General features: G+C 51.1%; 1 protein-coding gene across 13 annotated transcripts in view; it reads right to left on the minus strand.

The window, feature by feature from the left end:
• Mical3 (microtubule associated monooxygenase, calponin and LIM domain containing 3) overlaps positions 1-27,851 on the minus strand; it is a 211,163-nt gene that overhangs the window by 33,056 nt on the left and 150,256 nt on the right. For 7 of the 13 annotated variants that reach the window (XM_052721448.1, XM_052721446.1, XM_052721451.1 and 4 more), the window contains 7 exons: positions 17,841-18,036; positions 10,219-10,472; positions 8,440-8,529; positions 6,442-6,579; positions 4,656-4,718; positions 1,255-1,365; positions 64-210 (listed from right to left, as the gene is read on the minus strand). In XM_052721448.1, the coding sequence (XP_052577408.1) occupies positions 64-210; positions 1,255-1,365; positions 4,656-4,718; positions 6,442-6,579; positions 8,440-8,529; positions 10,219-10,472; positions 17,841-18,036 (999 nt within the window). The remainder of the gene's footprint in view (positions 1-63; positions 211-1,254; positions 1,366-4,655; positions 4,719-6,441; positions 6,580-8,439; positions 8,530-10,218; positions 10,473-17,840; positions 18,037-27,851) is intronic. The other 6 variants (XM_052721450.1, XM_052721456.1, XM_052721454.1 and 3 more) reach the window with 6 other exon arrangements.

Below are 27,851 nucleotides of genomic sequence, written 5' to 3' on the forward strand. Positions count from 1 at the left end.
GTGGAATTACCGGCATGCCCCTGCGGTCTCTGGCATCCTGGGAGTCGTTCCTCCTGCCCCTACCTCTCTCCTCTGGCTTTGGTGTAGCAGGCGGCTTCTCCTCCTCGGTCTCTGACACTCTCAGCTCCAGCTCGGCTTTCACCTTGGCTTGACGCTGTAAGCGGAGTTCTGTTTCGGCGTCGGAAGGGATGTCATCAGACCAGTGCTGATCTGGGGGAGGTAGGTGAGATACAAACTGTTACACATTTTGAGCCCTGGCCCTGTTCCTTTTCTGTGTCCTGCTTCCTTAGAGAACTGCTCCGTGGGGTGTTCCACTGTGGCATGAGGTCTAAACCAGACACCGCAGCCCCTGAAAACGGAGCCTCTTACCTGAGACAAATCTGACGCAAAGCATCCATCCTGCCTTCTGAGTGTGGGGTTTGTGGAAACCTGTGGTGCTTTTGTTGTGTATGGGGTGTGTGTGTGTGTGTATGGTATGTGTGTGTGTGTGTGTGTGTGTGTCTGCCTGTACTCACCTGTGTGAAGGCCAGAGGTTGACACTGGGTGGCTCCCATTGCTCTTCACCTCATCTTTTTGAGACAAGGCTGCATTAAACCTGGAGCTTGCCTTTCAGCTTAACTGATGGGCCAGTGAGCCCCTGAAGTTGGCCTTCTCTGTCTCCACCCTCCTCCCTGCCGGGGCATGTGTTTACAATGGTGTTAGGTAGGCATGTGTTTACCATGGTGTTAGGGAGCTGAACCAGGTAGTCCTGTCTGTGCGGCAGGCAGCCTGAGGAGCCATCTCCCCAACCCATCTGTCTACTTGTAAAACACAGTGACCCGGACACCAGAGGCTGCGACAGAAGGCAAACAACAACTACCGAAACCCTTTTGGGGGTGCTCGGGGGCTCATTTCCCCTTTCCTTTTTTCCTTTTTTTTAAAAACATTTATTTATTATGTATACAGTGTTCTGTCTGCATGTATGCCTGCAGGCCAGAAGAGGGCACCAGATCTCATTACAGATGGTTGTGAGCCACCATGTGGTTGCTGGGAATTGAACTCAGAACCTCTGGAGGAGCAGCCAGTGCTCTTAACCTCTGAGCCATCTCTCCAGCCCCCATTTCCCCTTTTCTTTCTCCAGAGTTACCCCCCAACCCAGCTGCCCCCCTAAACTTTTGCTGTGAAGTATCTTCTGCGAGTTCCACCCACGCTGGTCCTGTTCCCCATGTGTAACAGGGGGTCACAGAGGTACAGAAGGGAGGCTGGGCCCCGTACCATCCAGTTCAGCACCAGTGTCTCCAGGGTCTCCATCCTCTGCAGCTTCCCCTTCCGTCTCGGCGGGCTCAGAGTCCGCGTCCTCTTCTAGGTCATTCTCATCCAGAGGGGCTGGAAAGCAGAGATATTCACGGACAGGAAGAAAAGGGCGGACAGACAAATAACTGTGCAGGGCGTAGGACGGCAGTGATGCGCAGGCCACGCGGAGAAGGGAGGCCCCTGGACAGATATGGAGTGTGCTCTATAAGCAGCGTGGGTACCATGGCCACTTCTCCACTCTAGTAGGGCCAAGTGGAAGCAGAAGGCAGCTGCTGGCCTGGAGGCATCACCTCTTCCTCCAAGGCTGCTGCTACGAGATCCTCAAGTCAGTCGTAATCAAGGGATGCTATGGGGCCCCAGGCAGCTTTTAATAGTACTTATATAAGAGGCCCAGTGCCGGCCACTTCATGTGTCATGAGGTAGTGATTCCTCATTTTGGGGCAGCCAAAGGGTCCTCATGGCCACCTCTGAGTGACAAAGCTTAGGTCTGACTGTCAAGTGACGTACAGCGGGCGCTGCCCTTCAGTTGCACTGGCACAGGTGGATGCTTTTCTTGAGCTAACTTAGAAGAGTTTGTTAAAGCAAGATGGTGGACCTAAGGGGACATGTAAAGCTCCCTTTCTGGACTCAAGAATAGCTCTGCAGGGCTGCAAAACAAAGTAAGGCTCTCCTCCACTTCCTCTACTGAGGCAGAGAGCCTCTGAGCCTTACAGCACCTGGCCTGTGCCCGCAGAGGATCTGCAGCCAGAGCAGGGGAGAGCAGGTGGAGGACAGAGGCTCCGCCTGGGGATGCTGTCAGCCTGAGGGCAATGCTTTTGACTGACACGGAGTAAGGCATCAGAGCACATCTGGATCTTCTCAAAGCTGAGCTGACTGGGGAAAGGTCAGGCCAACCCACCGGCTCTGTCCCAAGTCAGCACGGGCCACTGAGCTCAGGTGACGACAAAACTTGAGAAAGGGGCTCCCTTAGGGGGTGACACTGGGGGACCGTGGGTAGGAAGCGGCACCTTGAGGATTCTGGGAACGCTGTATTTCCTGACATAGGAGGAGGCAGTTTGAGTTTTGATTTAATTCCCTACATTGTACACTTTTTTTGTACACTTTCTTTTAACATGTAATTCATAAGATGACGATTGTTCAAATCTATGAAGAACTTTCTATGTTTGTTTGTTTTGTTTTAAAAACAGGGTCTCACTATGTAGTTCTGGCTGGCTTGGAACTTGCTATGTTTACCAGGCTGACCTTGAACTCAGAGATCTGCCTACTTATGCCTCCTGAGTGCTGGAATTAAAGGCGTGTGCCACCATGCCCAGATGAACTTTTTCAAACTTCAAACTGGAGAACTATGGCCAACAAGTCTGGAGAAGGGTGACAGCCTGGGTTTAGGAAGTGGTGGCTGCTGAACAGTTAACTTCACCTCCTGCTCTTCCTGAGACACCAGAGCCATCCAGGAGTGGATGCGCCACCAACGCCAACGCACTCTCGTATGGTGACAGCATTTGCTGAGACAAACACTGGAGAAAAACTGCTCAAGGATTCCCACAGGTCTAAAACCTTCAAGTGACCATGCTGCTTTGGGCCACTCATGAAGATGTTCACCAGAGAATGTGGGAACGTGATTTCGGAGACACAAATACCCACTGAACAACACCCTGGGGCCCCGCTTTGTACTCGGATGGTGAGTCTGTCACTGCACTCTGCCATGTCGGGGAATATGAGGCCTCTGGATACCGAATCTGGGCCCATTCCAGAGGGCCTTTGTGTACAACGTGCTTGTTCGAGTGCCTGGCACTGAGGTGGTAACCACATTCTCTCCGGCAAGAAAGCTGGACGCGGCACAAAGGAGACCTGGTTCCCCAGGCTGGCCCAGCCTCCACCCAGCCTGCCCTGGTCCTGGTCTCGTGGTCCTTCCCAGTTTTCCTACTAAGAAACATCTGCTGTAGAGTCGGAAGGGTGGGGATCCTACACTCCTTGGAATACCTTGAAAGAAATGATTATCACACACACCAAAAGCAAACACTCAGAGGGCTATTGGGCAGCGGCAGCGGCAGCAGCGGCAGCGGATGTGTGAGGAGACACAGCTGGAGCGATGGAACTGGAGGATGGAATTCTGGTTAAGATGGAGCGCTGTGCTGGAAGCGGCCACACGAGTGAGGAGCCACACACTACGGAAGCTGCTGCGAGTGGCCATTTATTTCAGCTGCCTGCTAGGACATCCTTTCTGCTCAGTCTCGTTATTCCTCCTTCCTCTAGCTCAAAGGGTGATAACTCAGGGTCAGCCACACTAGACTCCGAGTCCTCTCTCACCTGTGGACCCTCCCACCACATATGTCTACTTTCAGCTGCTTGGGAGGACAATGGTGATAGGTCCACAAGCATCATCCCTACTGGTCCTAGAAGTCACTGCCAGGACACTGGTTCTCAACCGGGGGCAGGGGCGGGTGCTATCTCCTTTTGGGGGGCTCCTGGGGTTAGACGGAGAGTGCTCATCACTGACAGCAGAAGACCATGTGATACCCCGCAGTGGGAAGGACTGTCCTACCCCAAAAGCCAGGCACCCCTCTCCTCGAGAAACAGGTTTCTAGTGAAATGAAGGACAACTGAGGCCTCTCAGGTCGCCTTTGGCCTGCATACTGAGACGCTGTAGTTTAGTCTGGGAACCCAGCTCAGGGACCACCTGGCAGTATCTCAAACAGCTCAGCAGTGCCCATCAGTCCTCGCCTCTCCTCTTAGGCAACCGTTCCGTGAATTCCCGTTTTGGCTGCTCCTCTGACACACTGGTGGGGTTATCTGATTTCACTCCCACCATCCACTGCTACCCAAGCTCATTTCTACAGGTTTAAAACTTCAGCATAAAAAGCTTCCTTTCACAAAAAAAAACAAAAACAAAAACAAAACAAAACAAAAAGCCAGTCGGTGACAGCGCACGCCTCAATCCCAGCACTCGGGAGGCAGAGGTAGCGGATCTTGGAGTTCGAGACTAGCCTGGTCTACAGAGGAAGTTCCAGGACAGCCAGAGCTACACAGAGAAACCCTGTTCTGAAAAACCAAAAACCAACCAAACAAAAAAAAAAGCTTCCTTTCACCTTGGCTTTCCTATCTAACTGCTAATGGTAATTTTTAAAAGGTGTGACTTCATCCTGTCTCCACTGTGGGTCTCCAGTCTGCCTGGGGATGGGGGACGCACTTCCGGTCCATGCATATGGGCTGTCTGACTAAGCATGCACGAGCCCCGCCCACTGGCTCTGCCCTCGCATGCACCAGCGACAGGAGCCGAGTCCTAGAGTTAAGATGCCAGCAGAGCTGCCTAGAGAAAGAGGTTACAATGAACGGGGTGGGGGTGTCACATATCACCAGACTACCTCCGGAGACCGTCTCCAGCCAGGCCTGTACTGCTGCACGGCGTACGGAGGGAAGGCCGGTCACTGAATTTAAAACAGATGATAAATACAGAGTTAAATACTGGTAGGTTCTCAGCAGGGAGAGCTGAAGTCGGTCCTAAAACTCAAAACAGAGGATAAGAAACCAAGACATCGTACTGCAGAGGGCCATCCGGAACTGACACAGGGTGTGTGTGTATGTGTGTGGTCTGATGGCAGCCCATGTGACGGGTATTTGGGACAAAGAGAGAAGACAGAACTCCAGAGAGGTCTGGCTAGGACAGCTGAGTTGTCCCCATCTTGCGGTTCATCTTGATGTCCTAGAGGATTGAAACATCACACGAAGGCCCAAGTTTTCCCATGGACCATAGTGATCTTCTATAGACTCAGAGCCTTACAGGACAGGTAGCCCTGGGTGGCACCACCTGAGCCAGAAATGGTGATGCCACCAAGGGTCCCTACGTGGAAGAAAGATGGCCAAAGAGAACGACATACAGCCACCACACCTCTAAATGGGCTTTGCTTTCTTTTTATTGCTACTCCCTAGAAGAAGCCAGAGGCCGGACATGGTGGTGCCAGCCATTCTGGAGGCGGAGGCAGGAGGATCTTGAGTTCAGGGCCAGCCTGGATAGCTTGGTGAGACTGTCCAAAAAAAATAAGAAAGGAAGAAAGAAAAGACAGAAAGAAAATGGGGGTGGGGAGGGCCAGGCGCAGCAGTGCACATCTTTAATCCTAGTACTTAGAAGGCAGAACAGGGTATGTCTCTGCGAATCTGAGGCCAGCCTGGTCTACACAGCAAGTTCCAGGCTAGCCAGGGATACATAGTAAGACCCTGTTTCAAACAAACAAACAAGAAAGAAGCCAGAATAAAACACATTTTCACCTTAGTGGGAAACACAGACCCCTTCACCTAGAACTTGGAGTTGACAGTGGCACAGAGACCCCAGAGGCCCCCCCAGATGCACCTCTCCTTACTTTCACTTCTAAATACACCCCCTTCTATGGTGATATTTTATTTTGTACTAAAATGTTATTTGTATGTTAATAAATAAAGTTCCCCGGGGGTCAGAGCTATTAGCAAGCCATAGGAAAGCAGGGCAGTGGTGGCGTACGCTTGTAATCCCAGTACTTGGTAGGCAGAGCTGGGTAAGTCTCTGTGTGTTCAAGGACACAGCCAGTATTGGATACATATGCCTTTAATCTCAATACCAACCATAGAAGACCTGGAGGTCTATACAGACAGGCCGTGACGAGGCGGTCATGTGGTTGGGTTTACAACCAAGGAGAAGGCAGAACAGAAAGTCTATATAAAAACTTTAACACAGGAAGTAGCTCTCTTTCGGAGAGGTAGGACCACCGCAGGAGAAAGGGTAAGGTGTTAGCTCTTAGCTCTGACCTCTTGGCTTTCTTCTTTGCATTGGTTCTGTGTTTCTTATTTAATAAGGCGGTTGGTTACATCTACACCCTTCTCTGGTCCTGCCACGCACCCATGTGACACCCACTCTGCCAACACACTCTGGAGAGGGCTAAGAATGTCCTGCTGAGAAACACAGGACAGCAAGGTCTAGGGTCTTCTGAGTCAGGTCATTTTTCTATTTCGCATCAGTAGAGAGAGCCGGCAACCTCATAACTCACAGAGAACTTTACGTATTTTTGAATGAGAGCCAAGGACAGTGGTCCCCCAGCAGACAGGGCCTCTGCAGCTGTGGGAGGGTCTAGGAATGGGTGCTCAGGATGCACCCCGGACTCTGGGGCTCAAAGCAGTTACCTCTAGAAGTGGAGGACTCAGAGGTTGGGAGCATCCTCTCCTCCGCCTCTCTCTCACGGATGTGTGTCCAGTGCACATCAGCCTGGATCGCCAAGGGATCCGCTGCGGTTATGACCTGCTGCAGCCTGTTGTTCCCGGCTAGGATGCCAGGTCCCCAGGAAGGAGAGGACAGGGAGGACAGAGGGAAAGTGGACAGTGAAGGGAAGGAGGGGATGAGACACCACAGGAAAGAAAGAATTACAGTGTTTGCCAGGACCAGTTTGAATCAGAAGAGGTACACACACACACACACACACACACACACACACACACACACACACACACACACACACACGTTCTATTAATTTGGTTTGATTTAGTCATTTTGGGCTTCACATACACTTCTTAGTTCAGTGAGATCCACACACTCCACCTCCAAATGCAGAAGGAATTTGTCCCTTCCATCATGAAATGAATCTGAGGCCCACACCGCCCAGGGTGGAACAGGGCAAATGACCCTCACACCTTTTAAGACCACCACTGCAGGGGCTCAAGGACTCAGCTGTTAGCTAGCACAGCGTGAGCTCAAGAGCACCCTTCCTGGCTATCACAGGCGGGTGAGGACTGTGCCACTCTGCCTGGAGCCAGCCAACTAACCAGGGCAGATATATGCTTTGCCGGGACTTTAGTTTTTACCCTCTGCGGTAAAGCTGATGCTGGAGAGAAAATGTCCTTTGGCCAGAGACCACATGCTGCATGCTGGCGCTGTGGCACTGACATGGGGCAGGTGGTCAGCATTGGAGGGTGGGGATGGCCGCTAGGAGAGGAAGCAGAGATCTGTCCTGTGAAGTCCTGAACTCCAGCATTCCGGCAGGAGTGAGGCCAATGCCCCTGCCCTACTCTGAGGGAAACCCTCCTTTCTCACAAACCCCACCTGAAGCCCGTCCGAGCCCTCTGGGCATGAGATTTGCCTCTCAGCTAAATCAGCACTTACCAGGGCTCTCGCTGGCAGAGCCTGGGCAATTCACATGCAGCCCTTACCCTGCAGGACCCCTCATTAGTGCTTGGATCATGCCACACAGTAGGGTTAAGATAAAGGGACAGCCAGTAACTAAGGAGCACGGGGGTGGGTACTGAGGCAGGGAATCCAAGCTATTCAGGCAGTAAGAGCAGGTGCCACCGATGTGAAGGACGCTGGGGCTTCTGCCAGAAGCCAGCTTCCATCTGGGAGTATATGCTCCCTGTCCCCGACACCCTTAATTGGATACCGCCACTACCAGGACACCTCTGTAACAAAGGAATGAGGATGTGACTTGGCACACGGCACAAGCGGAGTCTCCAATGGGGACAGTAAATTGTACAGTGATGTAGACCAGACTCTTACTGGTCTCCAGAGATTCACAGCCCACCCCCAAAGACAGTCTGCCCAGACGGTGCTGGCGGGGGCTGCTTCACGGCAAACTCACCGACCGCTTAGGAGTGTCAGGACCAGGGAGGGTGAGACAGAGAAAAAGGCCGGTCCTCTGGTCCTTTCTTTGGCTTCTAAGCAACAGAGGGAAGAGTGGAGCCTTTTCTCTGAGTACATGCAGCCTTGTGGTGTGTGTGTGTGTGTGTGTGTGTGTGTGTGTGTGTGTGTGTGTGTGTGTGTGTGTGTGTGTGTGTGTGTGTGTGTTGGGGAGGCATCAGCAGCATGGAGACCCTGGGGTGAGACTGGAGAGCTGTGGCCGGGCAGCGAGGTTTAACTGGATAAAGGGAACTCAGAGCAAAAGCTGCAGGGACAGAGGTGGGGCCCCATTCCACAGACCCCGTTCCTGGTCCTCTGGGAATCTGATGACTCGTGTGCTATTCTGTGCTCTGTCTGTGGAGGCCGTCGGGGCCAGGTGACCAGCTAGGCATGCCCAAAGCCTTTGAGAGCAGCTTTCCGAAAAAGACCTATCCATGTGGGACCTGCTCTTGGAGGTGCATTTTAGATGGCTGCTTGGGAGCCGGGGTGGAGATGGGCAGGGGCAAAGCGGGTACCTTCACTTGTACCCGTTTCTTCTTCTTTTGAGAGGTGCTGGAGCCACTGGCCTTGCAGGAGTTCTCTGTCCCAGGGGCAATACTCCCCTTCTACAGCAGGGGGAGCCAGACACCCATGGACAGCACCAAGAGTCCCACAGGGGGACAAGAGGAGAAGGGAATGGAGGGAGGAAAGAGAACAGAGAGCAGAGTTATCCCAGGGGCACGCAAGAGTGTCCTGCCACTGTCCACACAGGCATCCAGGTGTGCTGCCCCAAAGAGGCAAGGCAGGCTGGGGACAAAGGAACACCGAGGGCTTGGCTGAATGAACTGTGAACTTCCCATCCCGGGAAGTCAAGTTTTCACAAAGGGAAGGAGGGCCAACTCTCCCAGAGTTGTGTTGGGACTAAAAGCTGCTAAGTATTCATCATCATCACATAGAGATAATGGCATCTCAAATGATTCGAACAGAGTACCCTTCCCTGTGGGAGCTGTGAAGGGGATGGACTCACTCTGATGAGTGTGAGCACACGGAAACTCGCCAGCATGGTGAGGCAGACATGACGGAACAGAAAAACCATGCTCTGGCTAGTCCAGTTTCTTTCCAGCACATTCCTTCTTCATGTCTCATGAAACTGAGTGCATCTGCCTAGAACCCACTTTGGCCTTCAGAGGAGTCAGCGCAGGAGGATGAGAGATGACGCTCTCTAAGGAAGATGCCTAAACATCACCAAGTGTCCTACTGACCCCGAGCACACCGGGACGGTCCTGGGCAGCAAGCACACAGAATCCAAGGACAAGCAGAGCTGACTGGGAGGCATTGTTGCCACCGAGAGCTAATTCTCTGTGTCCACGCTGTCAGGAATTTAACCCCTCACTCCGACGCAGGGCTGGAAGAACAAGTGCTTGTCCCTCCCTTTGGCCCTGGGTCCCCGGGGAAGTGAGCACGGCTCTCCTTGGGGAGTCAGATCTCCACAGTCCTGGCTCCTTCCTTACCATCCACAGGCCCTCTGCAGCCAGGGAAAGAGGGACACTCTCTACCCAGCCAAGTTCCTTATGTCTCTAGGCCACAGCCAAACAGGGGGTGGAAGAGAAAAATCTCAAGCTCAATGCAAGAGGAATTTTAGAAGAAACTGGAATGGCTGGAAACTCAAAAACTGAACACATTCTTCAGGCCCTGACGGTTACTGACTATGTGGCTGGAGCCAGTCTAGTGTGCGCCTAAGATCACAGCGGCCTGCTCTCCAGCACCATAGGTGACGTCTCAAAGGAGCTAACTTTGTCTTATAAAGTTCTCTGCATGCAACTGAAGGGGATAAAAGAGATAAAAGAAGGCCGGGCGTGGTGGCGCACGCCTTTAATCCCAGCACTCGGGAGGCAGAGGCAGGCGGATCTCTGTGAGTTCGAGGCCAGCCTGGTCTCCAAAGCGAGTTCCAGGAAAGGCGCAAAGCTACACAGAGAAACCCTGTCTCGAAAAACCAAAAAAAAAAAAAAAAAAAAAAAAAAAAAAGAGATAAAAGATAAAATAAAAAACAGAAGCCACCTAATTTGGACACGGTCCTCAGATGAGCCCTGCCTCCCACCTCCAGTTAAAAATACGAATGCAGACAGGGGACATTTTTCTCAGTCTGCCAGACACTGCATCCTACATAAGGTCTGGAAGAAGTGAGGGCCAGAAAACCTCAGGTCCTGAGGGAAGCATCCAGACTCTAACGTCCACGATACCTCTTACACTCATACCAGAAACACAGCCAAGGGGATAGGAGGGGGGATGAGGTCAGGACTAGAGACGCTTCTGACCTTCACTGGACTCCTCCTCTTCCTCTTCGTCATATTCTTCCTCCTCCTCTTCCTCTTCATACTCCTCCTCTTCTTCCTCCTCTTCCTCAGGCTCGAAGTTCTTGGAGGCCTCTAGCTCCTCCTCACTTCTTCCCTTCAGAAGGGCATGAATCCTTACTGCCTCCTTCCAGGGAACCCCGCCCAGATCAGAGGTGGGGAGCTGATCGTCCTCATCCTCCTCCTCTTCCTCCTCCTCCATCTCCGACTCGGAACTGCTGAGAAGAAACCACAGAGCCTGGGTGAAGGGATGGCAGCATGTGGAGAGAAAGGTTCAAAGCCACTGTCACCAGTAGCAGTTCCCAATAAAGCAAGGGAGAGGAAGCAGGCCAGGCTGGTACCCTTCTTCAGCCAGGGAAGAAACAGGAAGGAACGCACTAATGGAGCAGGATGACAGACCCACCCAAGGAGCAACCTGGCTCGTGGGGCACTGTGGCTACTCATGGCACACCAAAACTGGAGAGAAGGTCCTTGCTTGCCATTGTTTGGCTGGAGAACTCAATTAGACTCTATGCACATTGGCTAGAAGATTCCAGTGAAAACCATGGGTGGGTAGAGCTGGAGAAGAAGCCCCAAGAGGCTGAACTGGTAGGCATTAGTCAGTGTGTGTGTGTGTGTGTGTGTGTGTGTGTGTGTGTGTGTGTGTGTGTGTGCGCGCGAGCGCATGTGCACAGGACTGAGGACAAGGCAGCAGATCCAATTCTCTGTGTTCAAGGAAACCCCTCTATGGAGCACGCCACACAGGTGAAGGGCAGCGAAGGCCCCACACCCAGCACAGGTATAGCAGGGACTGTACCAAAGGCCCCAGCTCCTGAGGTCACCCTCATTCTCATCTGTCCCTGTCACAGCACGAGGCCAGCTCAGCTTGGGCTGAAAGCGGTACTACACTCAACAACTTCTGTAAAGACAAAATTTGCTCCCCAGAGCCCCTTTGTACATGGGAACCCAAGCCATGCTGGAATGCAGGCAATGGTACTCACTTCCAGAGCTCTGTCTGATGGGGGCATCTAGGGTGACATCTGGTCACACTCAGTCTGAATATAGGGACCGGTCACACTGGGAAAAAAGCCAAAAGACTTTTTTTTTCCCCAGGGGAAAGAGGGGCTTTAGGTTGACCTGAAGACTAGATCGACCCCATGGACTATCAAAAATTACTATGTACGTAATGGAGCCCCAATAAAAACTCCAAAGTTCCAGGTCTGAGTGAATGGGAGATCACATGTAGAAACAGGACAGGAATGCTGTCCCTACTCCATAGGAGCAGGACAAAAGCAGCTCCAACTCTGAGAGCCTCCTGGACTCTCCATGAGAAAGTCTTTCCCCACACTGTAAACAGGCCCTAGCCATGAGCATGACAGCTTCCAGAAAGTTCTGAGTCCTTCTCAAGCAGCTGAGCCTCATGGTGCTTCTGGCAAACTCCTGTGCTTGTGAGGAGAATGCACCCCCTCTTGTCTGCGGGCTGACGTCTCACAGGGACACGCTGACATCTCTCCTGCAGGCTGCGTACACCCCCCTCCCCTCTGCCTCTGTTCCACCTAGCTGGTCATTAATGACCCTTCCTCCCACTGTAACAGATCCTAGCCATGAGCACGACAGCTTCGAGAAAGTTCTGAGTCCTTCTCAAGTGGCTGAGCTTCATGGTGCTGTGGTCCCCAGCAGGTAGGCCACGTGATGCCTGCCTAACAGGTATGTGGTGAAAGCTAGGGATATCAGATTGTCACTATTCTTACACTGTTTATTCACTTCCACAATCACTCACCCATTCATTCATGAATTCTTTTTTTTTTTTCTTGAGACAGGGTCCCATTATATAGTCCAGGACTATATAATATAATCATCAGTCCTCTTGAGTGATGGGTGTTATAGGTGTGTACGGCCATGTATCACTTAAAGAACCTTCTGAGACCTGCTATTCAGCTCAGCCAATGGACACATTCACTCGGCTGAAGTAGACTGAGTCTTCGTGCACCATACTCATTGACTAGTGGAAATGGCAAAGGTGACCCAGGAAAGCCCATGCATACCATAAGGTATGTGTGGGGGGTAGTGTGGAAGAGACCCAGGAGGAGGTAGTTTAAAGTCTAAACATCTGGCCAGGTGTGGTGGTGCATGCCTGTAATGCTGGAACTTGGGAAGCAGAGGTGAGGGTCACTGCATGTTGGAGGCTAGCCTGGTTTACACAAGTTCCAGGCCAGCCAGGGCTACAGAGCGAGACCATGACTGAAAAAACAAACAAACAAACAAACAAACACCAACCACAAGAAAAGAGGGGAAATAAAAGGACAGGATGGAAAGCGTGGCACCTGACTTCTGAACATTTCCCACCGTTGTTTTTACTGCTCACGTTTCTCTGCTTACGTGTTTTCACTAGTTCACTTTCTCCTTAATGACATGGGCTGTGGGTGCCACTCACCGATGCTCACATCTGGAGTAAGGACATGGAGACTTCTGCACTCATCCTCGATTTCCTGTCCCTCCACCAGGGCTCAGTGTGCCCAGTGGCTTGTCTAGACAGGCTGGGAGGGGCCCGAGTGCGGCCTGACCTTACCCGAGTCATGTTGTTAGGACGGCTGTACCGGGTGTAATTCGGGTGATGAGTACATCTCGCTGTGATGATGACAATGAAGCCCGGGATGGCTATGAGTGCCACTCCAGACAGTTTTATGACAGCGCAGGGGTTGTGAGAGCATGACAGCAGGAAAGGTCAGTCCTCACTTTCCTCTGCCAGCTGTGAGCATAAGCATTTGCAAGAGGCATGTCTATTTGCTCCTGCAAAGCAGCCTCCCTAACTGCAGAGAGGACAGAGAGAAACCCGCTGGAGCCAGTAGAAACATCTTTCCAGCTACGTCTATCGGAGGACCTTAGGGCCACTTTGAGGGCTGCCCAGCTCTTACATCACACAAGACTCAAGGTGTAAATCCAGGGCCTCGTGCATGCCTGGTAAGTACTGCACACTGAGCTACACCCTCAGCCTCAAGGCTCGCTTCAGATCCCCCTGGTGACCCAGGCACCTGAACCTCAGGTCTTGGCCTGCTGAAGCTGAGCACGCCTAACGAAGACAGAAGGGAGTCAGGACTTCAGCAGTGTGCCCAGGCTCTTCATTCCTTCCCCCAGAACCCAACAGTGTGATTCAGTGCCAGCAGCTGCTGGGGTGCTACTCCCCACAAATCTGGTCCAGTCCCACGGCTCTGAGATGGATCTTATGGAGTTCTAGGTCAAGCTCCCTAGGGTCCCCTCTCTTCCTCCTTCTCTTTCCTTCTTCTGGACCTCATGTAGTGCAGGCTGACCTCAAATTTGCTATGTAGCAAGGATGACCTCGAACTTCCCATCTTTCCGCCTCCACCTCCCAAATACCAGGATTACAGGAGCACAAAGCCACATGCTCCTGTGCTGGGGATTCAATCTAGGGCTCCGCGTATGTTAGGCGAGCACTCCACGGACTGAACTACATCCTCAGCTCCCTCCCGTCGTGACTGGAGGGAAACAGGGAACAAATGGCTTTGGCTCAGGTTAAGCTGCCAGTCAGCGATGATTCCAGTCTGCTCTGCCGCACCCCTGGGTCTCAGTGACCCTGACAACACTCTGCTGCCAGGCAGGGGGCTAGAGAAGGCGCACATTGTTCTCTACATTCACCCCCTGGAAATCGCGCATGCGGATCAGCCAGGGCTGGCATTCCTTACTGCCTCTGCAGGAAAAGGGGCTGAAGCTGGAAGAAAGGGGCAGACAGGGACTCCTGTTCATTCACGGTCTGCTTGGAGACTGGCTTCTCCTCTTGTTGCTCTGCGGGTGACATCAACCTTGGGGAGTCCCCTGAAACTCTGACTGTCCCATCTGCAAAAGGCACTTGTTTGTTCCAGGGGCTCACTAACTTCATTTTTCAGATTTATCAGTTTCTTATGTGTATGAATGTTTTGCATGTCTGTGCACCACATGCATGCCTGGTGCCTTCAGAGATCAGAAGAGGGTGTCAGATTCTGTGGAAATGGACTTACAGAAGGCTGTGAGCCACCATGTGGGTGCTGGGAATCGAACTTGGGTCCTCTGCAAGAGCAACAAGTGCTCTTAAGCAATGAGTCCTCTCTCAGCCTCTGAGTATTCTTCAGAGGTAATGGAGAGCAGGCAGTGAAGGACATAATAGCTGGGCTGTACACAGGCCACCTTCCTAAACATGGGGTCAGTTCTCCCTGACCCACCCTCCCCAAAACACACACACACACACACACACACACACACACACACACACAAGTGCCTCCCGGAGACTTCCAGAAGTCTGCAAGGAGAACTTGGAAAGCTGATGAGGCCTTGTCACGGGTCTGTGACACGGTTTAGGACCGCAGGCACCATGTGAACTAAACCATAGAGGTGATTATAAGAATCTCCCAGGATGTCTGCTGACCCTGCAGACCTCAGACACCCTGGAAACCAGTTTCCAGAGCTTGTCTCCTGATACCAGCCTTACTGTTAAAAGGACGGTTCTCAGGCAGGGAGATCAATAGTTCAAGGCCAACTTGGGTTACATGAGAAGGAAGAATGAATGAATGAATGAATGAATGAATGAACTTCCCAGAACAGTAGAATGGCCCCTCAGCCCAGTACCTGCTACATAGGTAGCTATGATACAGAGATGTGGATGAGCAGTGCCCAGGGCAGGGTAAGCTTGAGCCAATCAGGTTCTGGCTCTTCACCCACCTGTTGATGGAAACCACCCGCATCCCTGGCATACTCCACTAGAGAGGGTTGCTGAGCTGTAATGGGATGTGTGAGTAGTGACTGCTGACACCAACCTGGTGACCACTGGGTGCCTGACATTCATTCATGTAATTGTTCATGATAAACTCAGGACACACAATGGCCTTTTCAGATGGGGAAACTGAGGCACACGGCATAAGTGCTTTGCTAGCAGTCAGTGGGTGGTAGAGCTGGACTTGAAGTATAGGTCTGATTCCAAAGCCATGGAAATCTCTCTGAATTGGGGGAGAACAAGCTCCTGGGCTGGACCAGAAAATTCATTCATGCATGCACTTATGCATTCATTCATCCATTCATTCTTCCTTCTCATGTAACCCAAGTTGGCCTTGAACTCTTGATCTCCTTGCCTCTGGGATTACAGGCATATACCACTATGCCCGGCTTGGACAAGGTGATTTTCTTTTTTTTTTTTTGAGACAGGGTTTCTCTGTGTAGCTTTGCACCTTTCCTGGAACTCACTCTGTAGCCCAGGCTGGCCTCGAACTCACAGAGATCTGCCTGCCTCTGCCTCCCGAGTGCTGGGATTAAAGGCGTGCGCCACCCCCCAACCCCCACCCCCCGCTGACAAGGTGATTCTTAAAAGATGTCAGTTCTCACGGTCAGGGCCAACCCTCACTAAGGAGGCTGAAAGCTGCAAATGCACAGCTGACTGAACCTGAATTTGGTACCATAGGGAAGATGGGTAGAACACATCTGTTTCAGGCACCTTTCCACTTCCTAGGGAAGTGAGGCAAAATCCGTAATTCCTGCTCTGAGGCCCCTCACTTTATGAAGCATTTGATATGGGTTTATTATGATTTTTTTCCCCATTTTTAGAAAAGATCTTTCATTTATGTTCACACTGTCCAAGATAGAACCCACGTTTTGAACATGTAAGGTGAAGGCGCTCCTACCATACCTACGCTCCTGTGTGCTCCCCCTCCTTAATAGAATTTAAACGGGCATTTTTGTACTAGACAGATGCTGATTTCATGGCTGACCCCCGCGCATCCCAAGGTTAGGCCACGGCTCTGCTCAAGGGCTTGTCAATGTGCTTGGCTGAGCCGTGGGGCTGGCAACAAGAGCAGATGGCTCTCCTTCACCCGAGGGCAGGGGTGGAGGGTGTGTCCCCACGGGCACTCTGGATGCACTGCAGTTATATGACTGTGGCCAGAGGTCAGTGAAGGCTCTGGAACTGTGCCAACACGGCTGTCTCTTGAGTGTGCAGGGGAGCTGTCTGTGGGGCCAGCCCAAGGGGCAGCTCATCATAGTGCTCGCCCCAGATCTTCCTGCTAGGATGCAGCTGAAAGCAACTCTACTCAGAAACGCACTCGGGGAGAGTCTCGGGCTGTTCAAGAAAGGCTGCCTCATCTATCACCACACATCTGCTCATCACCTCTGACTCAACGTTCTGGGTCTGGAGTCTCAGCTCTGGCACAGGAGTCCTGTGAGAGAGTCTGGCTCATATGGACTCTGCCCTTCCTCATCATCCTGTTCTCTCCCACATCCACTGACACAAAAGACTCAGTGTAGTGGGCAGCTGTTCCAGCTTTGATCTGGAAGTCCCAACTCCCATTGAGGCTTTGGGAACTGTCAGGCCTACAAGGCGGGGCCGAGAGAGGACCCTGAAGACCCGAGATCCGGATGCGCCGGCTCTCTTGGTTCCTGGACCCAGGACGCTGAAGCTGAAGGAGACTGAGCAGAGTTCTCCAGAGAACACCGCCGGACTGTGCTACACCTTTCCCAGACCCTGTAACCAATCCCTTCACTTGTAAGATACCCCACAAAAAAACCTCCCTCTTAACTATGTGGAGTGGCCTTAATATTTTAACCAATACTCTGGGCCACGAAAGCATCATATACAGGTTCCACTGCTGGGGTGAGAGGATGCATGCTTGGTCCTGAAGACACTGGTCAGCTAAACAGAACCGCACTGATTGGAGAAGTCAGACCCCTCCTGCGTGTGGCCCCTGGCAGGCAAGGTTCCTGCCCCTCTCTTTAACCACAGAGAGGTGAGGTGGCTTCCCAAAGGCTGCAGAGTAACCAGTGGCCGAGTCACCTCTCCTCGGAGCCCAGAATCTTCTGCGGAAACACCCGCTCCGAGGAGGCTCGCTCTTTTCAGCTTGCTTTCCTTCCTGTGGCGGTCCTTCCCCTCCCACGGACTTGGAAGCAACAGCTGGCAGATGGCAAGTGTGACTTACCGTTCCTGTTACCTTCCCAACGAGTCCCAAAGTGCTAGGGAAGCCGGCTGCATTCAGGACATCTTACAGATCGTGGCCCTTTCCAACCCTGCTCCACCGAGTGAAGGCTACCTACACTGCTCTAGACTTACAGGGTCACACGGCAACCGTGTCTGACCTCGATGCTGTAGGGAAAACATAGCGCAGGGCGGCAGGGAAAACAGGAATGACTCAGGGCCTGGACCTAGGAAGTCTGAGCTGGAATTTCGGGTCCTGTCCTAGTTACATCAGTTTGCTCCCCTACAAGGGGACAACACACATGGCCCACATCTATCCCTAGGACTCTCAGGAACACATACATGGTCAGCACCATACAGAGAAAACTCCAAATGCTTAGACATGCTAAGGACTGCTTTAAACACAGGGTTCCGATCTGTTCCTTAACCTTCACACTGATTCTGAGGAAGACACTAGGGGTGTTACGTCATAGATGAAGAAACAGAGGGACTTGCCTACTTCACAGCTGAGAAGCAAAAAAACCAAGATTCCAACCCAATCAAACTGGTTCAAATTCCCTTGCTCATCAAGCTCTTTTGCTGCCAGCTGAATCCAGGGACCCAGGAAGACCTCTGCCCCAGGGACCCCCGGTAGCCAGGCAAACCACGGGCATGGGCTGACCTGCTGACTGCATCCTCTTCGGTGCCCTTGTCTAGTACGCTGCTCAGGTTATGCTCGGCCTGTGTCTCCTCGGGCACCTCCTCCAGCTCCTCTACCTGCCTCACAGATGGGCGGTAGTTCTCCAGCTCGATCCTCTCAGGGGTGCCTCTCAGCCTCTTGGCGATGCTGGGCTCCTCCAGGCCATTCATGCTGGAACCTGTGGGAAAAGCAAACAGGCAAGCTCTGAGGATGAAGCGCAGAAGCGGAACTCCAGCAGTGGATGACGGGAGCTGGTGCGGGATGAAAGGGAATGTTGACCATTGGGACAGCCATAACCCATTTCTCAGAAGAGATACATGGTCCTCCGGGAAGTCAGAACATGGGCAACTGAAAGCCGAAGGGCTGAGGACTGGCCTGAGGGCGGGAAATGAGGCTGGGAGGTGGGGCAACACTTCCCTAAGTAGGAGACACAGAGACCACACATCCTCATCTACTTCCCGTCAAGTCAGGATGCCACCTAACAGGTGACAGTGACTGGTTTGGGGGGAAGGGTCTGTGTAGGGCCTTCAGATGGGTCTCTCATCACCAGTGAATTAGGAGATTCACAGAGAGGGTGTCGGACTTCTAGTGGCCCGCTCCAGGATGGACTGAAGTCTGGCAGCACTCTGCTAAGGCTGACCTGCAGGTTACATAGCACCTGCCTGTGTCCTGCCGCCACGCATGTGGTAAAGATTCTGCAGAACAAAGCACGCCACAAAGGTGGTGCCGAGCCCTCCGCACGGCTGTTCAGTGGAGAACAGAGTCAGGCTTGGCAGTGTGGGGCCGGTGTGCCTACCACCTTAGCAGCACACAAGTACACTTTCGCTGTAGACATTCAGCTCTGAGGCAAGACTTAGCAATCACACGGTGCTCTGCCCCCGTCACTCTTTCACTCAGGGACCTGAGCTTCTGTCAGTGATCTCTGCTTGTCAACTAGAATGACCGGGGTCACCAGCAGGTCCTTTCTGGAATTCTATCATTCTTCTGGTATCTCTTGCTTTTAAGTATTTTTGAGTAACACCATATACTCAACAGTGTTTCGAACTTAAAACACTACATACAAAGCCTCCCTGTCTCTTTAGTTTCCTTCAGTCTACAGCAGGTGCCCTGTCTCTTACCCCCACGGTTCCCCTCTGACACTCTACCCCCCAAGTCCTGGTCAGAGGCCCCTCGTTTATTCCACAGAGTGCCCGCTGTGCCATGACACCACACAGGTACACCCAGATAAACCCAGGTCTGACCCTGACTCCACCAGGGACTGGCAGTGTCGGAACATGGTCCAAGAATGGAGTCGTGTGAGAAGAATTCTGAATGCTTGTGAGAAAATGCCAAGAAAACAAGACGAGAGTCTTGTGACCTTAGTTTCTTCAAAACAAGACATTGTTCTTATAATGTGTCTTTGTGCCCCTCTCAAGTGTAACAGATAGAAGTGAGTTTACTTCCGATTACTCCTCACAACTGGCTACTGTTATTTGTTTATATGCTTCTATGGAAAAACATGCTTTTCCTGTGTGCAACTTGTCCTTGTGATGGTATACAGTTTGAACTCATGAGAACTTACCCATGTGATTTTTTTTTTTAGCCCTCAGAGTATAAATTGTCTGGTGCTCTGAATAAAGTTGGATATTGTGTGAGACTTTAGTTGGCCTCATTTTTAGGCTCTATTCTCCCAGGTCCCACTGCCTCTATAGCAGTGAACATGGCAGAAAGATCTTAGAAAAACTACAACCTTCTCAACGTCATACCCTGGCCTGTGGACAGGATGATGCCTGCCTCCTATGGCTGGTATGGATGTGAGGGTGCCAACTCTGGACCCCCAGCATATCAGCTACCACCTTCTTCTCCCACAAGGCAGCATTCAGCAAGTACGGGTGAAGACACATACCCGATGCCCAGTAACATTCGTGCATCCCTGTGGTGTGTAGTCACACCCAGGAGTTGAGAGCCATTTACTCTGGACCATAAACTCAGTCACCCAATAGAGACAGAAGGCAGAGGTGGCAGCCCTGGGCTAAATGCACACACACTTGTGCTTTAAGAGACAAAAGAAAAGGTAGGAGCAGCTAGCAAAGCAGGTAAAGCACTCTTCACAGCATCCTGATGACGTGAGATCAATCCAGAATACATGCAGAGGTGGAAGGAGAGGACCAATTCCATGAAGCTGTCCTTTGACCTCTATAGATGCGTTGTGGCACACCCTCCACACCGCACATACATACAACAATAATAAATGAAGTTGGTGTTTTGTTTTCAAACAGCAAAGACAGAGCCCAGGCGAGAGAGGGTCAGGAATGACCACAGGTTCCCACCAGCAGGTCCCTGGCTGATGCCGCATTCTAAGCACCAACAGATAATACCGGAGGTTTTGCACACAGTCCCACACCAACCCAATTCGGGATGACAGGTCTCTTCTCAGGCAGACCTGAAAGAGTTGAGCAACTCTGGTATCCTGACTAGCTGAACAGGAAATGCTTTGAGGGCTGGCACTTCCGTTGTGTACAGCTTTTTGCTGTTGAGACAGGGTCTCTAGCCCAGGCTGGCCTCAAATTCACTATAGCCAAGGATGATCCTCCTGCCTCCCAAGTGCGGGGATTAGAGGCATGTGTCACCCTACCTGGTTCAATTGATACTGGGGATTGAATGCAGGGCCTCATGAATGATGGGCAAGAACTGACCCACAGTCCCAGTCTCTAAGTGTTTTCAACTCTTTTGCCACGGCACGGGAGGGTTTTTTAACAGGCAGGTACAGGGTTTGGTCATCACATCTGCTGCACTGCTGTGGGATAGTTTGTATGTCAAATTGCTCTGATTGGTCAATAAATAAAACACTGATTGGCCAGTGGCTAGGCAGGAAGTATAGGCGGGACTAACAGAGAGGAGAAAAGAAAGAACAGGAAGGCAGAAGGAGTCACTGCCAGCCGCCGCCATGACAAGCAGCATGTGAAGATGCTGGTAAGCCACAAGCCACGTGGCAAGGTATAGATTTATGGAAATGGATTAATTTAAGCTGTAAGAAACAGTTAGCAAGAAGCCTGCCACGGTCATACAGTTTGTAACCAATATAAGTCTCTGTGTTTACTTGGTTGGGTCTGAGTGGCTGTGGGACTGATGGGTGACAGAGATTTGTCCTGACTGTGGGCCAGGCAGGAAAACTCTAGCTACACTGCACTCCCCAGGTTCTTCTACAGCAGCATCATCCAAGGTGACCAGAAAATCTTTACTGAAAAGCAAGTTGTTCTGATGCTAAGTTTGCTAATCCAGGCAAGAGTGTTCGGATGGGATCTGACCACACATCCTGTGTTTACCTCTTTAGTCTGCTCACCCTCGGAGAGAGAGAGCATCACTTTAAATACCCTGCTCCATTTTCAACACAAAGTTCACAGCCTCGACAGTATAAGCTACACACACATGACTGGATGAGGGTGTCTGGGAGCTAACTGCACAGACTACAGGAGATGGGCAGGCAGCTAAGCAAGGAGATCCCATTCATTCTGCAAAGCTGGCTGCCCAGGCCTCAGGAGGGCACAGGCTCCCCGGCGCTGCTTCATCCGATCTTTCTTTCCTCATCAACGCCCACCGGCTCCACATGATATACACGGGCAAGCAAGCCGAGGACTCTCTGACCACTCACAGTGGGACTCTTTCTCAGCATGAGCCTGACAACTGCTCTGGCATGGAATAAGCCTCCCCTCCCAGGAACTAATATGGAACAATACCAGTACTTCTTCTGGAGGGGAAGAGAAACTACCCCTTTGGGGCAAACAACTAACGTCCATCAGTTCTAACCCCAGCAAGTTCAAGATGGAGTGAGCAGACATCCATGTGGAGACACTGGAGAAGCAAAGTCACATCTGCGGTGTGCTGGGAACTCTGAGAACCTCAGGAAAGACGGCGGATGAAAATCTTTCCATTCTTCCATAGACTTGTGGACAGCATGTCAGGTGTAAGTTATGAAGCAGTACGACAGACGCATGCTCGTGGGGCCATGGGAGTATCTAAGGGAGCAGCGTCGTGTCCTGGGTATTCAGGTCTGCTGAAGGACTATGTAGTCAACTGACTTCAGAAAACACTCTGTAAGCCGGGCGGTGGTGGTGCACGCCTTTAATCCCAGCACTCGGGAGGCAGAGCCAGGCGGATCTCTGTGAGTTCAAGGCCAGCCTGGTCTACAGAGTGAGATCCTGGATAGGCACCAAAACTGCACTGAGAAACCCTGTCTTGAAAAAACAAAACAAAACAAAAACAAAAACACTCTGCAAGGCTGGCACTACACTTTGTAAACCGGGTAATTAAGTCTGCAGACACCTAGGTGCCTGAGGTTACACAGTTTGTGGCGGTGGTACTAAGGCTTGAACTTTAGGAGGACAGCAGTAACTCAAGTGACCACCATGCCGTCCCTGGACTTGTAGAGTCCCAGTCATCCCTCCCTTTGAGGCTTCACCATGCTGTCCTCCTCTGGTTCTTTATATGAGACAATGTCTTGAAACAGAGAAGCCAGAGTCTGGCATGGCAGGCATTCTGTCCTCTGCCCGGTGTTATTTCTCTTGAGAGTATCCAAACTGCAGACGAATGGATCATCAAGCACCAGAACTTGGCACTCCAAGCCCAGACTCCGAGACCAGACCTCCTCTAGGGAGGAGACATGCTAGAAACAACAAAAAGAAGCAGGCCAGAGTCGGAACTGTTCAGACCACTCACACCTCAGGCGCTAGACGAAGAATGCTCTGCTAACTTCAAGTATCTTACTGGAGATTTTGCAAAAATAAGGTTAAAGGTCTGACGTGGCTTGCAATTATAATCCCAGCACTCAGGAGGCCGAGGCAGGAGCACCGAGATGAGCTCGGGCTACACAGCAAGACCCTGTCTCAAACGCAAAACCATCAAACAAAAACAAAGGGGAAGCTGGGTGTTACCGTGCACGCCTTTAATCCTAGCACTTGGAAAGCAGAGGCAGGCAGAACTCTGTGAGTTCAAGGCCAGCCAGGCTACATAGCGAGACCCTGCCTCAAAAACAACAACAAAACCAAAACAAAACAGAAAAAAAAAAAAGTAGGGGGAAGTAAAGGACTGGGAATGCAGCTCCATTTGAAGACTGCTTGCTGAGCATTCATGAGGCCCCAGGGTTCAGTCCAAACAGCACAGAAACCAGGTGTGGTAGCAGACCAGAAATTCAAGGTAATTCTTGCCTTTATAGGGAGTGCAGGCTGGCCTGGGCCAGAGACCCTGCCTCAAAATCAACCAACCAACTCATTCACCCTCCCAGAAACAGTAAGATCGAGGGAGGTGCGCTGTCTCTGCCCAGTGCCACTCACAGAGTTCTAGCTCACCCGAGACAAGGGACTACTTAGGCAGGGAATCCCAAGTATTAGGTTTCATGGAGGCTCAGTTTTCCCGAAGGCAAGATGACATTCAGAGTGTACTTGGTAGGTACCCAACACTCTCATAATGCCAAAGTGGGCTGCACATTTCCAGCTCACAGCCTTCGAGTGCCTTAGCAAGCACAATGTAATGAATCAAGGAGATGAACACCCTTGATTCTCTGTCCTGACCCAGACAGACAGATGCGAGGAACACAGAAGTGTTGGAGGCCTTTGCAGTGGTGGCAACATCATCTCGAGATTAGAACATCCCCTCCCCTCCCATCAACACATATAAGCCCCTGGGAGAAGGAACTGCAGGAGACAAGGAATGAATATCACCAGCAGGCAACACTGGCCTTTAAAATGCTTCACAGCTTGCCAGCTAGTTAGGCTGAGGCAGTAGGATTGCTTGGACCAGCAGTGCCTGAGTCACATACTGAGACTGGATCTCTAAACAAGCAGACAACCAAGCTGGCAGGGGCCGATCTGAGAAGGTAAGGCAGAACCATCCCTGTCAGAAGAGCCGGCCACCTGCCCTCCACATCATATGCTTCCTAAGAGTGGCCACCACTCAGGGACTTCCCAGCGAGAAGTGTAATGAAAGGCCTGGTATCAGTTCCAAGGCTGATTCGTCTCTAAGTCGGGACAAGCTGATCTCAGGTCACAAGGAGGCCAATTACAGCCTCATGCATACCAAAAGAAAGAGCTCCCAGGATCTGGGTGCATCCTAAATAGGAAAAAGGCCCTGGGCCTGACCTGAGGCTCTGTTTTGGAACAGTCACTGCCCACAGGAGCACCATCCATCATCCCCAAAGCAGCCTTGCTTACAGGACAACCTGCTCTCAGCTGATGTGCAAGAGCTGCCAGAATCTTTTAATTGTGGCTGTCTGATTCACACAGCGTGCGAGGGATGCAGCCAGGCTTCAGCGTGGCATTCCCAGGGCCGCAGGGGCACCTGCGCTCCCTGCCCCCGCCCTGGCCTTCCTGCTTTGCTGACAAGCGCTTCGGGGCTGGTGTGGTTTTTAGGCACCTGTGGGTACCACACAAGCCATCTGGAGGCTTTCTCTTCCTCCGTCTTGAATTCATTTCTGACTCAGTTTCCCCAATTCCTTTTTCTTCTAGTTAAACTTTACCAACACACCATTAACAACGGCACCTATTTATGGGGTACAGTATGATCCCTCCATACTATAAACAATGAGTAATTTCCCCCATCTCAAACACTTAGCCTGTGTGCTGGGACCTTTTGGACCCTCCTCTCCCAGTTATTTTCCAATGAGATAATGTGGTGTAAAATGTGGTGACATCCTGGCTGTAGAACACTTGGCCAGTCCCTCTGGCCTCATGGGTGCTGGCGACCTAGTCTCTCTACCTTACCTCTGTCCCCTTCTGTGCTTTGGGAACTGTTCTATTTTATGTTTGGATGAGGTCAACTTTTTCTGCAGGGGAAACCTGAGTAAAGGCTGAGTTTGATGAGAGGTAGGGACAAGGTACAGGGAACCAAGACAGGTGGTCTTCCTTGGTGTCATCCTGCCCCACCTAAAGTAATGTGGCTGCCAGGATCCATTCATCCATCCAGCAACTCTATCCATCCTCACGGATGCTTCCCCACCCCCCAGCAACCAGTGTCACAGCCAGCAAACTGGGTCTCTGCACCAGAGGAGCCTGCTTTCTGATGGAATACGGTGTCACAGCTTCTAGAGGGACTGGTGACTCAGGATGACAGCTGGAACCATGTTAAGAAGTGGCCCTGTGCCTTGAAAAGATTGGTCTGTCTGCGATACACTGGCCTGAAAAAGATTGGTCCGTCTGTGATACACTGGCCTGAAATGATTGGTCCGTCTGTGATACACTGGCCTGAAAAGATTGGTCCGTCTGTGATACACTGGTCTGAAAAGATTGGTCCGTCTGTGATACACTGGCCTGAAAAGATTGGTCCGTCTGCGATACACTGGCCTGAAAAGATTGGTCTGTCTGTGATACACTGGCCTGCTATTTTGCCATTCAGAAATCCATCTGTAAGCCTTGTTTCTCTTTTCCTTTTTTTTTTGGTGCTAAAGATTGAACTCAGAGTCTGGTCAATAGAAAGCATTCCCCTGCCACCGAGACCCACCTCCAACACCCTCTGTTCCTTTTTATCAAAACTTGGAGATCTGGGCTGAGACTTTTCTTTCAAAACCATGAGCTAGCTGCTCCAAGGCTCTCTGAATGTATCCACATGGTCTGAACTAACAGGTGTCTGGAGAGATGCTAAGGGCAGGAACTCCTGCAGAAAAAGTTACCTGGCTAACAGCATAGTCTAGACTCTATCCAGAGTGATGCTGGTCAAAGGCACCAGAGAAACTGGACGCCTGTCCTCGCCACACCTCCACCATTGCAAGGCCTCGATGGGACCTACACCTCAGTTTCGCTTCCTCCCTGATCTGTCAGAAGGGACTCCATTTCCATTCTCTCCCAGCTCCAGTAGGAAATGTACGGTATTCTCTCATGCTCCCTCATACACTGGGATTTACAGATCAAGCCATCTGAAGTGTGATCCTTCTAGAAGAGAACCACGGTATGGTCTTAGAATGCAGCCTGGCTCCTGGGCTCTGTCTCCTCTGGAATATAAACCTGCAGATAGAGCTGTGTGTGCTACCATGGGCTTCCGGTCCCAGCTGCTTGGGAGGCTGGGCAGGAGGATTACCTTGAGACTAGGCATTGGGAGAGGGTAATATGGTGTGTGTGTGTGTGTGTGTGTGTGTGTGTGTGTGTGTGTGTGTGTGTAATAAGAAACAAAATTAAAATAAAAGATTCCCTATCAAAGCAAAACAAAATCAAAACCCATCAGCAATAAGCTGCAGCCAGGCTCCAGTGACCTGAGCTGGGCTGGACACATGTAGTAAAGAATCAACTTGGACATCAGTTCACCCCCTTTCTTGTTTTGAGCTAAAGCTACCTACACAGGAGTCCTGCTTTGCTATCTGAATAGCAGAACCAACAGCAGCCCACACAGGGAAGCATCTTGGCCTACAGTCCTGAAATAAAAGATGGTCACTCACTGCCTCGGGACTTCTTCACCACGCAGGTGGCCAGTGTTCCTCTGTGTTCATGGGAGGAAGAGAGGGCTGAAGGCCCTGCAGCCTGCAGAGGCCCTCCATTGTTAACTGTGGTGTGGACCGGCTCCCTTTGCTCCTGTTTCGTCTGCGCTTACCTGACACACTTATCTGCTGCCTGATGAGTTCACGTATGGGGGGTGGGTTCGAGACAGGGTTTCTCTGTGTAGTTTTGGTGCCTGTCCTGGATCTCACTCTGTAGACCAGGCAGGCCTTGAACTCACAGTGATCTGCCTGGCTCTGCCTCCCAAGTGCTGGGATTAAAGGTGTGCGCCACCACCAACCCGCGAGCTCACACATTTTTTACCTTTCACAGTTACTTTCTGATCCCAAGAGCGCCAGCATCAAAGCTGTATGTGGAAGAGAAACTTCCCAGGCACTGGCCCAGCAAAGTGACTTCTGCGCACAGCTACCCTCCAACAGCAAGTGGTGTTTCTGTGAGGCAGGTGAGGGACAAGTGTTTACTGAGTTACCTCCCACGTTAGGCAGGACAAGATGCCATCTACCACAGTGGCTGAACTGTTACCTCGTAAACCTCTATTGCAACAGTGGGCTGAATGTTGCTTATATAAAATATTAAGACCAGAAATGTCCCAGATTTAGGGTTCATTGTCTGTCTGGTTTTGGTTTACATATAATTAAGTATCTTGGGGATGATAACAAAATGCATTTATGATTTATATTTACTTCATATGCATTGCTTAAGGACACTTTGTTTAATAGCTTCTGTAACTTTGTGTGTGACAGTTTCTTGGTACATGATTTTTCACTTATTAAGTTTATGCTTATAGGGTTCTAGAATTTGGATCAATGTATGACATTAAGGGTTCTGGGTCTCAGTGATGTTAAGACTAACTGCCCAGCAAGTGTTTTAAAGCTAGTACCTTTCCACTCACCCAGTACAGTATGGGATGTTTTGGGGGAAGGTGATACTGGGGGTGGATCCAGGGCCTTATACTTGGTAGGCAAGCACTCCATCACATACCTACATTCTCATTCAAGGGTGGATTTTTTTTTAAAGCCCTGGCTGCCTTGAACTAGCTATATAGACCAGGCTAGCCTCCAACTCAGAGATCTGCCTACCTCTGCCTCCTGAGTGATGTTATTAATGGTGTGTGCCATCATATTTGGCAAGGAAGGCTGTTTTAACTACCCTTTATCCACGAAATATTCTTCACTTGGGGTAACTGCATTCTGTTTGCTTTGATTTTGTGAGACAAAATCTTGCTACATATAGCCCAGGCTGACCTCAAACTCTCTGTCTCCCTGCTTAAGCCTCCTGAGGGCCGGGACTACAGGCATGGGCCACTGCATCTGACGGAAAGACTGTGGTTTTATTTTTATTTATTTATCTTTTTGTTGAGATAATGTCTTACTCTGTAGGCCTGGGTGTCCTGGAACTTGCTTTGTAGAACAAGCTAACCTCGAAGTCATACAGAAATCTGCCTGCCTCCCTACTGCTGGGATTAAAGATGTTTATCACCAGGATAGGCATAAAACAAAACAAAAAACAGACTCATGTATTCCAGGCTGGCCTTAAA

This window comes from Peromyscus californicus, unplaced genomic scaffold (assembly GCF_007827085.1).
Source record: "Peromyscus californicus insignis strain IS unplaced genomic scaffold, ASM782708v3 Scaffold_6__1_contigs__length_162567912, whole genome shotgun sequence".
Classification (NCBI taxonomy): Eukaryota; Metazoa; Chordata; class Mammalia; order Rodentia; family Cricetidae; genus Peromyscus; species Peromyscus californicus.